Source organism: Nesoenas mayeri, assembly GCF_963082525.1.
Source record: "Nesoenas mayeri genome assembly, chromosome: 10".
NCBI lineage: Eukaryota > Metazoa > Chordata > Aves > Columbiformes > Columbidae > Nesoenas > Nesoenas mayeri.
Window position 1 is genome coordinate 22,637,930 of NC_137560.1, and position 13,891 is coordinate 22,651,820.

At 57.1% G+C, this 13,891-nt stretch overlaps 1 protein-coding gene across 3 annotated transcripts in view; it reads right to left on the reverse strand.

Moving 5' to 3' along the window:
* NCKIPSD (NCK interacting protein with SH3 domain) overlaps positions 1 to 6,154 on the reverse strand; it is a 42,461-nt gene extending 36,307 nt beyond the window's left edge. For 2 of the 3 annotated variants that reach the window (XM_080350544.1, XM_080350543.1), the window contains exon 1: positions 5,943 to 6,154. In XM_080350544.1, coding sequence (XP_080206670.1) covers positions 5,943 to 6,113 — 171 coding nt within the window. In that variant the 5' untranslated portion in view covers positions 6,114 to 6,154. Of the gene's footprint in view, positions 1 to 4,130; positions 4,157 to 5,942 lie in introns of those variants that run through there. The other variant, XM_080350545.1, reaches the window with a different exon arrangement.
* Positions 6,155 to 13,891: the final 7,737 nt, after the last annotated feature.

Here is a 13,891-nt window from a genome sequence, read left to right on the forward strand (position 1 = left end):
ATGTCCTGAGAACCTCATGTCCGTCTGTCCAACCGTCCAGGGATGGTGACTCCAGCACTGCCCTGGGCAGCCTGTTCCAATGCCCCACAGCCCTTTGGGGAAGAAATTGTTCCCCAGCTCCAACCTCAACCTCCCCTGGCGCAACTTGAGGCCGTTTCCTCTGCTCCTGGCGCTTGTTCCTGGGGAGCAGAGCCCGACTCCCCTGGCTCCAAGCTCCTTTCAGGCAGTCCAGAGATCAGAAGGTCTCCCCTCAGCTCCTGTTCTCCAGCTGAACCCCCCAGGTCCCTCAGCCGCTCCATCACACTTGTGCTCCAGCCCCTCACCAGCTCCGTTCCCTTCTCTCAACTCACTCCAGCACCTCAAGGGTTTTCTTGTCCTGAGGGACGCACATGTGAGCGGCTCAACATCCCCTGTGTGGTCCACCAAGACTTTCTTCCCACCACAGAGAAGGACGCAGCTCCAGGGCTGAGCTCAGCAGGGCTGGGGCAGAACAGGGGGGGTGACACCCCAAACCCCAACAGCTCTGGAGGTATCAGGGACAAACCCAGGGGACAAGCATTCAAGCCTATTTTTATCAAGACATCACCCCAGGTTCCTTGTGGTTCCCTCCTCCTTGTGGGCGAGCGGCTATTTCTGCAGCTCTTGCCTCCTCTTCTCCCTCATCCCTTTGTTGTTATTCAATATAATAGGAGGTTTGGAGCTGGGCTCTGCCCTCAGTTTCCATACTACAAGGCACTGTCTCCACTTGTACTAGAAAAAAAAGTACAAGAAACAATTAATAGCTATTACTCAGAAGAGATGTAATCTGAACTTGGAACCAGTGATTGCACAAGAAACAACCCACAGCCTGGAATTATCCAGCACGCTTAGTCCGACAGCTTGACTTTATTTTAAATTAAACCCATTAGCAGCTGAACAAACTAAAATATCAGCCTAGGGTGGCATTTCCAGATTGTAGGCACAGACCCCAACGCCTCGCGGTCCATTTTCACACCCCCCAGCCCAGGGAGTAGGAACGAGGGACGAAGCAGCGGAGATGGACAGACAGACACCCTCCCAATCACACCTTGTGAGCGTGACAGGCAGCCCAAGCCGGGCGAACGGGCTCACACCGCTCGGTGCTGCCCTCAGACACCTCCTGTGCTTCTGACCGTGACACCAACGTTGTCCAACCCCAAAACCAGATTAATGCTTCCAGCCCAAAGCAAACCCCCCGGGACCACCCAAGCACCCCCCAGCACCACCACCTCCAATATCACTCATACACAGGTGTCCGGGTCACAAAGGCAAACTTTATCTCATATCAAAAAGCCTAAGCATTTTTAATCAAAGCGAGAACAAGACATCTTCCCAACTAAGTGAAAGCATCGGCTAAATACCACTAGCGTATTTCTATTTTAACCACTCTAAACTGCGCAAGATTGCAGAACGTCTGGCTAAAATGTCAAGTCTTTAGCTATGGAAATTAGAAATGGTTATAATTCCCCTGACTGTGTAACTCAGTCTCAAGAGCAAAACTTCATCTCAAAGCATGAGCAGCTCTGACACGATGGCATCTCCGCTACCGTGACAGCCTGCAGAAAAACGCTTCGCTCTTCCAGTTTCTTGCATGTGTCAAGAAATGCAGCCTCAGCTGCAAAACGCTACCAGCTGCTCGTGCTCCAAAATAAAATGTTATTTTCAGCCTAAGCGCTTATTCAGGATCTGTGTGAGTTTTGCGATCAAGCTCTCACGCCCATCGGAAGCTTCAGATGTCCCGCAGATGACAAATAACGACGCAGGCTGCAGCGCGGGAGATGGTCCGTACGACTCCGCACGGTGCTCACCATGCTTTAAGCTGGATTTGATGTAACCAGCTGGGATTAAAAGGTTTCCTGCAAACAAAGAGACCTCAAAATTGACTCCAGGGCAGAAACCTCTCTTCTCGTTGCGGTTCGGGAGGTGAAACACCATTCCTGCCCAGCCGGGACTCGCTGCACCCTGGCACCGCATCTGCTCAGCCTGCGGCACAATTCGGAGTTGTTGCTAGGCTGCACAAAGCTCTCTCTTATTTTTATCACACGCCTGTTTGTTCTTGTAGAAAAAAGATACAGCAAACAGCAACCCGAGGCATCCTCAAAATGCTCATGATGCTCTCAGCTGGGTCTGTTCTCCCAGCAGACGGGCCAAAGCTGCTTGGCCATCAGCACAAGCACCTTCCCGCTCCACCAGCCCCCTCCTCGCTGCCCCAGAGCTCAACGGGAAAGTGAGACCGACCGGAGAACCTAAACCCATGTTTCTAACACTTTTTCAGTTATTCCAAATAAATTTCAAGTTGTTTTGAAAAGGCTGTCAATAATAGTTTCAAAGCTATTTCCTAATGGCTTCGCACAGCTGAGCTGATTTGTCTCTTTGGTGCAGCATAAAACCATTCCCATCAAGCCACCAAGAAACATCCCCCTGCGACTAAGTGCTTATTTTTGCACCCCTGGCGTTTACCAAAACAGCATTTGACCAGCCCCTGCCCCACTGGGAACAGAGAAAATCCCATTCGGCCAAGTGTCACCCATGGGTTTGGCGTCCCCCTGGACAGCCACTGGCTTTGTGCTCCTTGCGCTGCTGCGGTACAGCCCAAAACCTTCATCCAAACCTGGAATAACTCCAGGCTCCCGTTAAAAACTTCCATGTCTCATTGTAACGATAGCAACATCTGGGCTATTTAACCCAAAAGGACTCTCGTTATTTGCTAGACTCGGCATTTGTCCCATCCTGACACCGAGCGAACCGGCTGCTCCTAAAGCATCTCCCTAAATTGAACTTTTACGGCTCAATGTAAAGTTCTGAACGTCCCGTTTGCGGCAGCGCTGACTCCAGGGACACCCTCAGCTCCAGTTTAACCTCCACGTTTTTCTGCTGCTCACACATCACTGAAGCATCAGCTCACGGCTGGAGACTAAAGACCAACCTCGTGCTGATGGGCACCTTTCCATTCCAGCGGAAGCCACAGCAGCCGTGCCAACAGCTTCGCTGCGGCAGCGCTCGCAGGATTTTGCCTCAGGATCTTCCCCCAGATTGGCACTCGACTCCAAACGACTCTTAATAACCCGCAACTGAGCTAAAAGGGAACTACAGAAGAGCAAAATCAGCAGGAATATCAGCTGAAGTTGGGTGTTTCTAATTGACTCAAATTAACTTCACATCATCTGCACCTTCTGGCGCCCCGGCTTGGCCCTGACTTGCCTCTTAGATGCATTATGTGTTTCTAAGAAGAATTTGTTTGTTGTTTCCACCACCCAAACGAACCCCCTTTTAATAGCAACACAAGCATTTCAGTACAAAATTCTGCTGCAAAAAGACATCGGCCAAGAATCAGCTTTAAATAATAAATAGGAATTATTTTTTCATCTAGAGAAGCAAAGGCATAAATTTCTCATACTGAAAGCTGAGAAAAAATAAAACAACAAAAATAAACCAGAAAAAAATTAAAATCCAAAGGAGCTCAGAAGAAAGCCAATGCTCCCAATAGCAGCCCAAGCGAGTTCCCTGAGCATCCCCTACAAGGGGCTCTGGGGACTTCAGCTGCTGTTGGTTGTGGCTGTTGTGCAGGTATCGCTCACCTGGCACCCGGGGCTGACTCTGCATCGGTGGCTCCTGTTGGCCGCTCTCTCTCTCTGCTAAACAGATAACACTAATCATTAGCTGTGTTTTCTTCCCTGTTGTGATTGGAGCAGCACTGTCTACCAAATCACTGTCACTAATTAGTCTCAGCGTCCTTATTAAACCGAAACTGGGTGACAAATTGTTTGCGCTCTCATCCCAGATATTCAGCAAACTGTCTCAAGCAAGTGTTCAGCGAGCAGATGCCTTCTCCTGTGAACAAAAGCGGGTTTTGACTTTGGATCTGCTCTTTGGAGCTGGCAGGATGTAACACCAGAAGGAAGGAAAAAATCACAGACAGCATTACTGCAACTGCAGAGCAACACATCGGATCCTGCTGCCTCACGCATCATCCGGCAAGTTCTGGTGGCGGAAACTTAATGGCCAAAAAAAGATGAACGGATGCAGGGAAGGCTCTTCTGTTTCCTGCTACCAGCTCTAAGGGCATTTGGGAAAGTTACCTCTGAATGAGAGGAGCACGCTCAGAAAGTCACCTGCAATGCTGCTTAAATATTAGCACATCGCTAACGGGCTGTCAGGAGTCAGCCTGCACGCTGTCGTCGCAAAACAGAACCTGAGAAATGAAGGTAAAGTCAGTGAATAAACCCCTTTCCTGTTAATATTTTTGCAACTGGTATGAGCGAGGCGGCGAGATGGGGGAAGGCTGCTCCAAAAGGCAGCGAGATGTGACAGCACAGGGACTGCAGACCGGAGACGTGCGAGCCCCAGCCTGGAGCTGTGCCACCGCCAGCTTTTAAAATCCAGGACTTTCATAAGGTCTTTGGCTGTAACTAAATAGCTCACGTAAATGGCTTAACGGCTTATTGATGCGCAAGATGTCCTTGCCATCCAGGCTGCTCCGCGGGGCTGCAGAAGAACCCCGGCAGCGCCCAGCACCCCGTGCCCCCCAGGTAACGCCGGGCTCACCAAAGCGTTCTGCAAAGCACACGCCCCCGCTCACGTGCGGGCTGAGTTACCGCTCATCAGAAACTCAACGGCATCCGAAGGAGCGTCAGCAGCGCGCTGGAATAAAGGGGTTTGTCACCATTTGCAGCCAGACATTAAAAGGCCCATTTATAACGTTCACATGCATTTGTGCGTGGTTACCCATTCACTGATGCAAAGAGTTTTCAGCGTGCAGTTCCCACAGCTATCCCGAGGCCCAGAAGTATATAACAAAACCACAAATGAACAAACAAACAATGAATTAGCCTTTATGAAAGGCCTGCTTTAATTTCAGAAGCTGCGTTGTCCCTCAGAAGCCTCCAGCAAACGGCCCCTGCGCTGTATGAGCCGTAACCAACGTCTCTCCCGTGACCCCCGCCCGGGGCTCGCAGGGTCCCCTCCCTCCCCCTGTCCAGGCAGGGCTGCAGCAGCCTGCTCCGACTTTCTGCAGGTGCGCACGTCACCGACTTGGCTGCAATTAGTGTCATCACAACCCCAAGCAGCTGCTGTGGCTTCTCCCGGCCCCCAGGACGGCACAGGTGTGCTGTCAGAGCCCTGCTGTGTTGGTGGGAGGACCGTCACCCCCGCAGTGCCCTCCCAGTGCCAGGGTAACCACACAGGCAGAAACTCTTGTGGTTGAACAGCTGGTGTGGGGATGGCCACACCAGCGCTGCTTGCTCACACCAACCCGAGCTGCGAGCTGGCAGACTCCAGGTTATCTAACCATCGTGTGTGCTCCTGGGGGAACCACCACCCTTGCCATGTCCCCAAGGCATTTTTCTGAGAGTTCTGCAGTCCTTCAGTCCACTGGCTCCTGAACCACGGGGTGGTGGCCTGGGGACCCTCACCTGGGCCACATCCTCTGGATGAAGCTGCTGAGCTGTCATTTTACCCCAGACCCGCACAGCTGGTGCTCCCTGGGCCTCGCTTTCCATACATGACACACCCAGGAGACGTCTCCCATCTCCCTTTCAACCCCCAAATCCCAGTCTCAGTGGGAACACGATGTCCTGGGCGGTCCCTGTGTGCCCCAGCCCGCTGCAGGGGGCAGCACGGCCAGCAGAACCACACACCCGCCGCTCCCGGGAGCGCGGCGGGAGCGGCTGGGGCAGCGCTGGGTCGCTCGGGGCCGCGCAGCTGCTCCCGCACACAGAACCGCAGAACGTCAGGGGCTGGAAGGGACCTGCAAACATCACCCAGTGCAACCCCCCGCCGAACCCACACCGGGGCTGGACTGAGGGGAAGCCCGGCTGCCTGACACCCCCCCGCACCCCCGGCCGCGCCTCCCGTGCGGGGCAGAGCTGCCACCCCCCGGGCACAGCCGCCTCCCCCGCCGGTTCGGGCCCCGCGGCCCGGCCCACCTGCAGCCGCTGGAGGTAGGAGGCCGGCGCGTAGCCCGTCTCGCCGGAGCCGGCGCGGGTGACGAGCCACCAGTGCTGGTTGCTGCGCTCCAGCAGCAGGAACGTCTCCCCGGCGGCGAACGGCAGCGAGTTGGGCTCGGCCGAGCGGAAGCTGTACAGGGCCCGGTACATGGCGGCGGCGGCACCGGCACCTCCGAGCGCCGCGGCCCGGCCCGGCCCGGCGCGCCACGCCCCCGCACGTCACAACCACGCCCCCGCACGCCAAAGCCACGCCCACCCACATCGCCGCCACGCCCCCGCAGCGCACCCTACCGCCCCCTGGCGGCGCGGCGGGGGCGGCAGCGTCAAATGTCAACATTGCCTTTTAGAAAAAGGAGTTCACTTAAAAAACATGCTTAAATGCGTACGCAGCACGTTACAACACTGAGGTTATAAATTGACTGAAGAAAGGGAAAGGACTCCTTTAAAAACGTCCCACTCTTGTAGAAAGGCATTGCATGCAATTTATCATGAATTTCCATTTAATCAAAATACTGCTTCTTTCTCTCCCTTTCTGAAATCCCATACAAAATAAAGTATAATTCATCCAGATCTAGATCTCCATAAATATTAAAAAAAACCCCAAGGAAAACCAGAATCACCAAAGGAAGGATTATATCTAATATTCTGAGGTCTGAGCTCAGGGTAGCTAAAGGCATGCTATCAGCATGGCCTTTGCATTTCCCAAAATTCATTGTCTTTTGTCAAAACACGTGTGACCGGCTGTCACACAGAATCACAGGATGTCAGGGGTTGGAAGGGACCTGGGAAGCTCATCCAGTGCAATCCCCCCATGGAGCAGGAACACCCAGATGAGGTTACACAGGAAGGTGTCCAGGCGGGTTGGAATGTCTGCACAGAAGGAGACTCCACAACCCCCTGGGCAGCCTGGGCCAGGCTCTGCCACCCTCACCCCCAACAAGTTTCTCCTCTAATTTAAGTGGAACCTCTTGTGTTCCAGTTTGCACCCATTACCCCTTGTCCTGTCACTGGTTGTCACCCAGAAGAGCCTGGCTCCATCCTCCTGACACTCACCCTATAGATACCTGTGAACACTAATGAGGTCCCCCCTCAGTGTCCTCTTGTCCAGCTCCAGAGCCCCAGCTCCCTCAGCCTTTCCTCCCACGGGAGATGCTCCACTCCCTTCAGCATCTTGGTGGCTGCGCTGGACTCTCTGCAGCAGTTCCCTGTCCTGCTGGAACTGAGGGGCCACAACCGGACACGATATTCCAGACCAACCCACCGCCGGCCGCCAGGGGGCAGCAGCGGAGCGCAGCGGCGGGACCCGGGCACGGGCCATCGGGGTTTCGATCCCCCATTGCAGCGACCTTTGAATCCCCGAAGTCAGTGAGACCCCACCCGGGGGACATCACCCGGGTCAGGTCCCCGAGGACTGTCCATTCTCCCCATGGAGAACGACTGCGGTTCCCCAGCCCCCCCCGGCACAGAAAGGGGGCACAGCCAGAGCTGGGCATGGCCCAAATCTGTCCCCTGCAGGGACACGGTGACCTGGCACGTGGCCGCGGGGACACGGGTGTGCTGCCCCTTGGGCCAGCAGCTCTCAGAGGTCACACAGCTGCCCCCACGCATCTCTGTGACACAACACCCCGTTCTGGGAGAAAGACCCTTTGCGTCATCCCCCAACAGCCCAGGACCTCTGAATTTTTAGCAGGGCCTGTTGTGATAGAACAAGGGGTGATGGTTTTGAACTGAAGGAGGGAGATTCAGGCTGGACATGAGGAAGAAATTGTTGCCCTGAGGGTGGTGAGAGCCTGGCCCAGGTTGGCCAGAGAGGTGGTGGATGAACCATCCCTGGAGACATCCCAGGCCAGGCTGGACGGGGCTCTGAGCAACCTGAGCTGGTGAAGATGTCCCTGCTCATGGCAGGGGGGGCATGGGGAGCTGGGAAGGTCCCTCCAACCCAAACCATTCCGTGGTTCTATGATGTCTATGAGTCTGGTAAACAATCTCCCACAGCCAAGCCCCCTGCAGAGACACCCCCACCCATCCTGCCCTCCCCTGCCATCCCGCTGGGGTGCGGGGGTGGAGAGACGCAGAAACCGAACAGTCCACAAACCCCAGCTCCCAGCAACGGGGGAGTCTAATTCATCCAGAAACCATCAACAATCAAATCCAGCCGGTGGTTATATAATAACAGCCAGGCTTGTGGCTGCCACAGCCCCCTGCCTGCTCCCCACGGGCCCCGCAGCCCCCCAGCTTTCCCAGAGCTGCCAGTGAAGTGATTCGGGTCCCAGCAGTGGGAACGGAGGGTAGACTGGCGGTGGTTGCCCAGGCTGTGTGCTGGAAACAGCTCCAGTGAGCTGCAGCTGGGGCTGGGGGGGCAACAGGTGCTTTGGGTGGGAACTGGGAGATGCAGGTGGGGCTGAATCCTGCAGGAGCCTCTCGGGGTCTGGGCTTTGTCCCCAGTCACCGTCCTTCCCACAGTGTGACGGTGGGCAAGGGGTGGGCAGGCGGCGAGCAGCACCATGGGAGGGCAAACCAAGCTTGTGGGGTTGTTACTCTGGCTGTCACCCAGGTCCCATGGGACCAGGATCCCCACCGCCTGCCCACCTGGCTCTGCCAGCCCGAATTTCCCTGCTCCTGGGGACACTACACGGGGACCAAAGAGCCCCCGAGGAACCCCAGGACAGATTTCTGCTCCTGAGGAACCGGCTCCAAATCGCAAGCGCCAGGTGATTTATCTCAGACGGGGAGGGACAAGGAGCAATGGGCTGCGTCATTCGTGAGTGACTTTTAAAGCCGAACTTGAGACCTCAGATAATCACACTTGCATCCCTTGCCCTCAGAGCCGTGGGCACCAGGATGGCGGTGAGCACTCGCGGGGCTCGGTGCATCCCCCGTGCACCCGCTTTCCTCTGGGGCCGCGGCGGGGAAGTGTTGCACAACAGCACTCATATGATTGGAACACAAACTTGCCAGCTCCACTTGTATAATTCTGCACTGCCCGGCCGTCAACACGTTGCAAAACAGCAGCAAGATCAATCGCTCTGCTTTTAGGTGTACAAATATTATTGTATTCCCACCAGCCGTCTCTAGGTGGAAAGTCACGCAGGGTGGATGGTGCTGTGGGGACCACAGGCCTGTGGCTCTGGGGACAACATCACCAGCGTGTCCCACGGGGACTGGGGGAGCGTGTGAGCAGGACGGAGAGGCACTGAATGTCCCCTTGAGCATGTCCTGATGTCCTGAGCAGCCCTTCCTCCTGGAAAACCTCATTAAAAGGCTGGAGATGGGGTGCCCTGACCAGATGCCTTGAGACCCTCCTGTGCCACCTTGCTGAGAGCAGCGGGGGCCACCTGTGGGGAGTCAGTGCCCTCAGTGTCACAGCCAGGAAGGGCAGCCCTGCCTTGCTCCTGCAGCCTCAGGACACAACTGGCGGGGGGCACAGTGCCGGCCCCCCTGGCAGACAGGGCCACATGCCCGTGCCTGTGCCAGGGAGGCTGCCAGCAGCTCCTGCAGTGATGCTGGCACCTGCTGTGGCCACCAGCTCTCAGGAAGGACGTTTGTAAGTGGGAGAGGTGCCAGGGAGCAGAGGCGCCTCTGCAGCGCAGCAGGAGGGTGAGCAGTGCGAGGCTGTGCCAGCCCAGACCATCATGCATAGAGTCCCATTTTGGTTGGAAGGGACCCTCAAGATCACTGAGTCCAGCCATAACCCATCCCTGGCACTGCCCCATGTCCTGAGAACCTCATGTCCGTCTGTCCAACCCTCCAGGGATGGTGACTCCAGCACTGCCCTGGGCAGCCTGTTCCAATGCCCCACAGCCCTTTGGGGAAGAAATTGTTCCCACATCCAACCTCAACCTCCCCTGGCGCAACTTGAGGCCGTTTCCTCTGCTCCTGGCGCTTGTTCCTGGGGAGCAGAGCCCGACCCCCCTGGCTCCAAGCTCCTTTCAGGCAGTTCAGAGATCAGAAGGTCTCCCCTCAGCTCCTGTTCTCCAGCTGAACCCCCCAGGTCCCTCAGCCGCTCCATCACACTTGTGCTCCAGCCCCTCACCAGCTCTGTTCCCTTCTCTCAACTCTCTCCAGCACCCCAAGGGTTTTCTTGGCACGAGGGGCCCAAAACTGACCCCAGGATTCAAGGTGCAGCCTCCCCAGTGCCAAGCACAGGGGGACAATCGCTTCCCCCACTGCACAGGGCAGTTGGGCACCACATGGGGACAGGCGGCTGCACCGTGTCCCTGCTCCAGAATGAGGGCATCTGCTCCCTTACGGGAGAAGCCACACAGCAAGGGCCGGTTCCAGCAGCAGGGACAGGCGCCCTGCCAGGCAGGAGCAAACCCCCCTGCTGCCTCTGGCCTGGGGTGTGCACTCCATGTCCAGCCTAAAAACACCAGCGAGAGGCCGCGCTCCCCGCAGAGCCCGGAGCACGAAGGAGCCGACGCTGCCGGGGTGCGGGCGGCTCTGGACCCGCTCCGCTCCGCCCGCCCCGTGTCGCGGGCTCCTTGCGCAACCGGCCTGCGCGGGGCTGGCCCGGACCCAGGTCCCTCCTGCGCCGGGAGGAAGGAGCAGCAGCGGCTGCCAACAGCTGCGCTTCCTGGAAACCAAGAAGACAGAAGGTCAGGAGAGTTTAGGGATGGTGGCCAGGGAAGAATCATAGAATCATTTTGTTGGAAGAGACCCTCAAGATCATTGAGTCCAACCATAACCCACCCCTGGCACTGACCCATGTCTTGAGAACCTCATCTCCATCTGTTCAACCCTCCAGGACGGTGACTCCAGCACTGCCCTGGGCAGCCTGTTCCAATGCCCCACAGCCCTTTCCAGGAATAAATTTTTCCTGATAACCAATCTAAACCTCCCGTTGTGCAACTTGAGGCCGTTTCCTCTGGTCCTGCCTATGTGGGGTTCCCTGGGGTGCAGCAGCAGCTCCTCGGCTCCCCTTTCACAGATTGCAGAGACCCCACGGGGCCAGCGCAGCCGGTGACAGCTCGGCCGGTGGGGACACTGCTGTGGCGCAAACCCAAGGAAGACAAGAGGAGATGGGCGCACATGCGGGACGAATGGATGCCTGCCCCCAGCCCTGCGATGGCATCACCATTCAAACAGCTTAAACCCAGTTGTATTAGTGTCCAGTTACACAAACTTGAACCCAGCAGCGTTAGGAACAGCGAGGGCACAGCCACACACCTGCGTCCCTGTGGAGTGGCACTGCAGATCCATGGGGGCACAGGGGGTCTCTGTCCCCCCGCAGCAGGAGCCACCATGTCCCCAGCACGGCTCGGGGCAGGAGGACGTGCCCGTGGCGTTGCTGGGGAGCGAGCGCTCTGCAGCGCCAGGGCACAGGGTGAGCGGGACACAGCGCTCTCCCTCGGGCAGGGGTCACAGGGACATCGGGCCACCGCCCTGCGGGGATGCTGCTGCCTGGCCGTGAGGAAATATTTTGCTCTTACTCCACAAAAAGCCACTTGTGTGTCCCTCTCTGCCAGCAGCGATTCAGCTTGGGGGATGACGTCCAGTGGCTACTCAAGAGGCAGCATCGCAGGATGGGGACAGTGTGGGGACAGAGGTGTCCTCTCCTTTGGGGTCCATGGGTTGTCCTTTGCCTCTTCTTGCTCCCGCTCAGCCCCAATGCTGAGGCTGCCACCTGTCAAAAGGCCCTGGCGGGTCCCGCTCGACCCCCTGTCCCCGTCCCCAGCAACTTGGCAGTAAAGCTGAGCTCAATTCACCGGAGAAACCGGCGCCGGCCGCAGGAATGTGTTTCATCTCTGGCCAGCTGACCCAAGGCGATTCCCGGCAGCCGCCCCACTTTTGGGCTGGAAGTGACCTATTTACGCCAGGCCAGCTCCCCGTGAGCCCGGGGCCAGCGCAGCATGGCGCTCGGGGGACCATGGGGACACAACGCTGGGGGTGCTCAGGTCCAGCCAGGCTGGACCATGCGCTGCCGCTCACCCAGGCCCCGCAAAGCCCAGCACGGGGTCAGGCCCAGCGCGTCACAGCAGCCGGGGCAGGGCGGCAACGGCCTCGCTCGGGCTGGGCTGGCAGGAAAAGGTGGGTCCCCTCGGAGGCGCAGGAAGCAGCGGCCAGGGAGGGGACCAGACACGGGGGAGCCGCGAGGAAGGCAGACGTGCACTCAGCATCGTCCTCCTCGCTGCAGGAGCTGCAGCGTCTGCAGAGTGGGGCGTCCCTGCCAGGGGCACAGGCTGCCCAGCTCCCCATCCCCTGGCCGGCTATGGGGCTGCCCCATAGAGGTGACTCTGACAGGGCTCAGTGCTCCCCAGGACAGAGCAGCGACCCAGCCTGGCTGCTGCTTCCCAGCACTGCTGCCAGCACAGCCGGTGCCCAGCTGGGGTGTTAGTGCCTGGGGAAGAACAGAGCTATGCTCAGGCCATAGAATCATAGAATAGTTAGAAGGGACCTTCCCAGCTCCCCCAGTGCCCCCCTGCCATGAGCAGGGACATCTTCACCAGCTCAGGTTGCTCAGAGCCCCGTCCAGCCTGGCCTGGGATGTCTCCAGGGATGGTTCATCCACCACCTCTCTGGCCAACCCGGGCCAGGCTCTCACCACCCTCAGGGCAACAATTTCTTCCTCATGTCCAGCCTGAATCTCCCTCCTTTAGGTTAAAACCATCACCCCTTGTCCTGTGGCCCCACAACAGCGGAGGAAAAACAGGAACAGAAAAGCCCTTGGGTCTCTTCCACAGCCCGGCTGCTGCTCTCTCCTAAGCCAGCCACTCCAGCCATGGCCTGAGGGGTGGGCAACCCCTGGACCTCCTGACAACAACACATCCTCCAAGGTTACAACCTGCTCGTCCCAGATCCTCCAAGGTTACAACCTGCTCGTCCCAGCGCCGTTCCCCGCGCAGCCCAGGCACAGGGTGAGGGGCTGCGGGATCCCCACTCCACCCCCGCGTGTCCCCCAGCAGTGACACAGTGGCCTTTCCGCAAGCACCAGGAACTGCTCCCAGGGGTTTGTGCAGAACAGCATGGAAGCAAAACAAACCCACTCTTGAACTTTGCAAGAAAATATGTTATTCAGAGCGACTTGCCATGTGGGTCACCCCCTCTTTAACCCCTGAGTACACAGCCTGGGATGCCCATGGTTTAGATCAATGTGCAGATGAGGGATTTTTTTTCCTCCTGATATTTTGAAGCTTTTAAAGCAACTAATAAACAAGGTCATTTGTGTTCCTGCTCCCCCCTCCCAACGCTGCAGGAAGCTCCCAACCACCTTGTTGTTGCTTTGCAGCCCTGGCACAGCCCTCGCTAATCCTCTGACAACATTGGCAGATGGATTTTTGCAGTGCAGGGGTTGGGTTTGTCCCCCTGCCTTCCTGCAGCAGCACCAATTCCACCCAGATTATTATTATTATTATTATTATTATTATTATTACTACTATATACGCACCCCCAATGGCTCTGGCTGCACTGGTCTGAGACCCAGTCTAGACCCAAGCTTAACCCCTGGCAGCTTTACCGAACAGGCAGCTCCCTGCCCGTCCCCAGGGCCCTGCCTGCAGGCAGCGGAACAAAGGGGACTTGTTCTGGAGGCAGCTTGCATCACAGCAAATGCGATTGTTCTCATCGGATTGTACGAATTCCCTCCAGAGTTCCTACGTAACACAAGTACATTAGAGGGCTTTATCCGAGCTAATTTCGGGCTGCAAAGTCAAACGGTGTATCAGATGAATCTGCACAGGCGGGCTTATTCATACGCAGCGCCACTGCCAAGAGGCTGCTCGTTAGCTCATTAGCAGAGGGCATCGCATCCTAAGCCGGAGAACTGAAAAGGAAACATCACGTTGCAGCCACGGCCGCTCTGTGTTCCAGGCACTGACTCACGCCTGCAGTGAACACCCTGGGGACAGCAGGACACCCACGGCACACACCTTGGGGACAGCAGGACACCCACGGCACACACCTTGGGGACAGCAGGCAGAATGATAGAATCA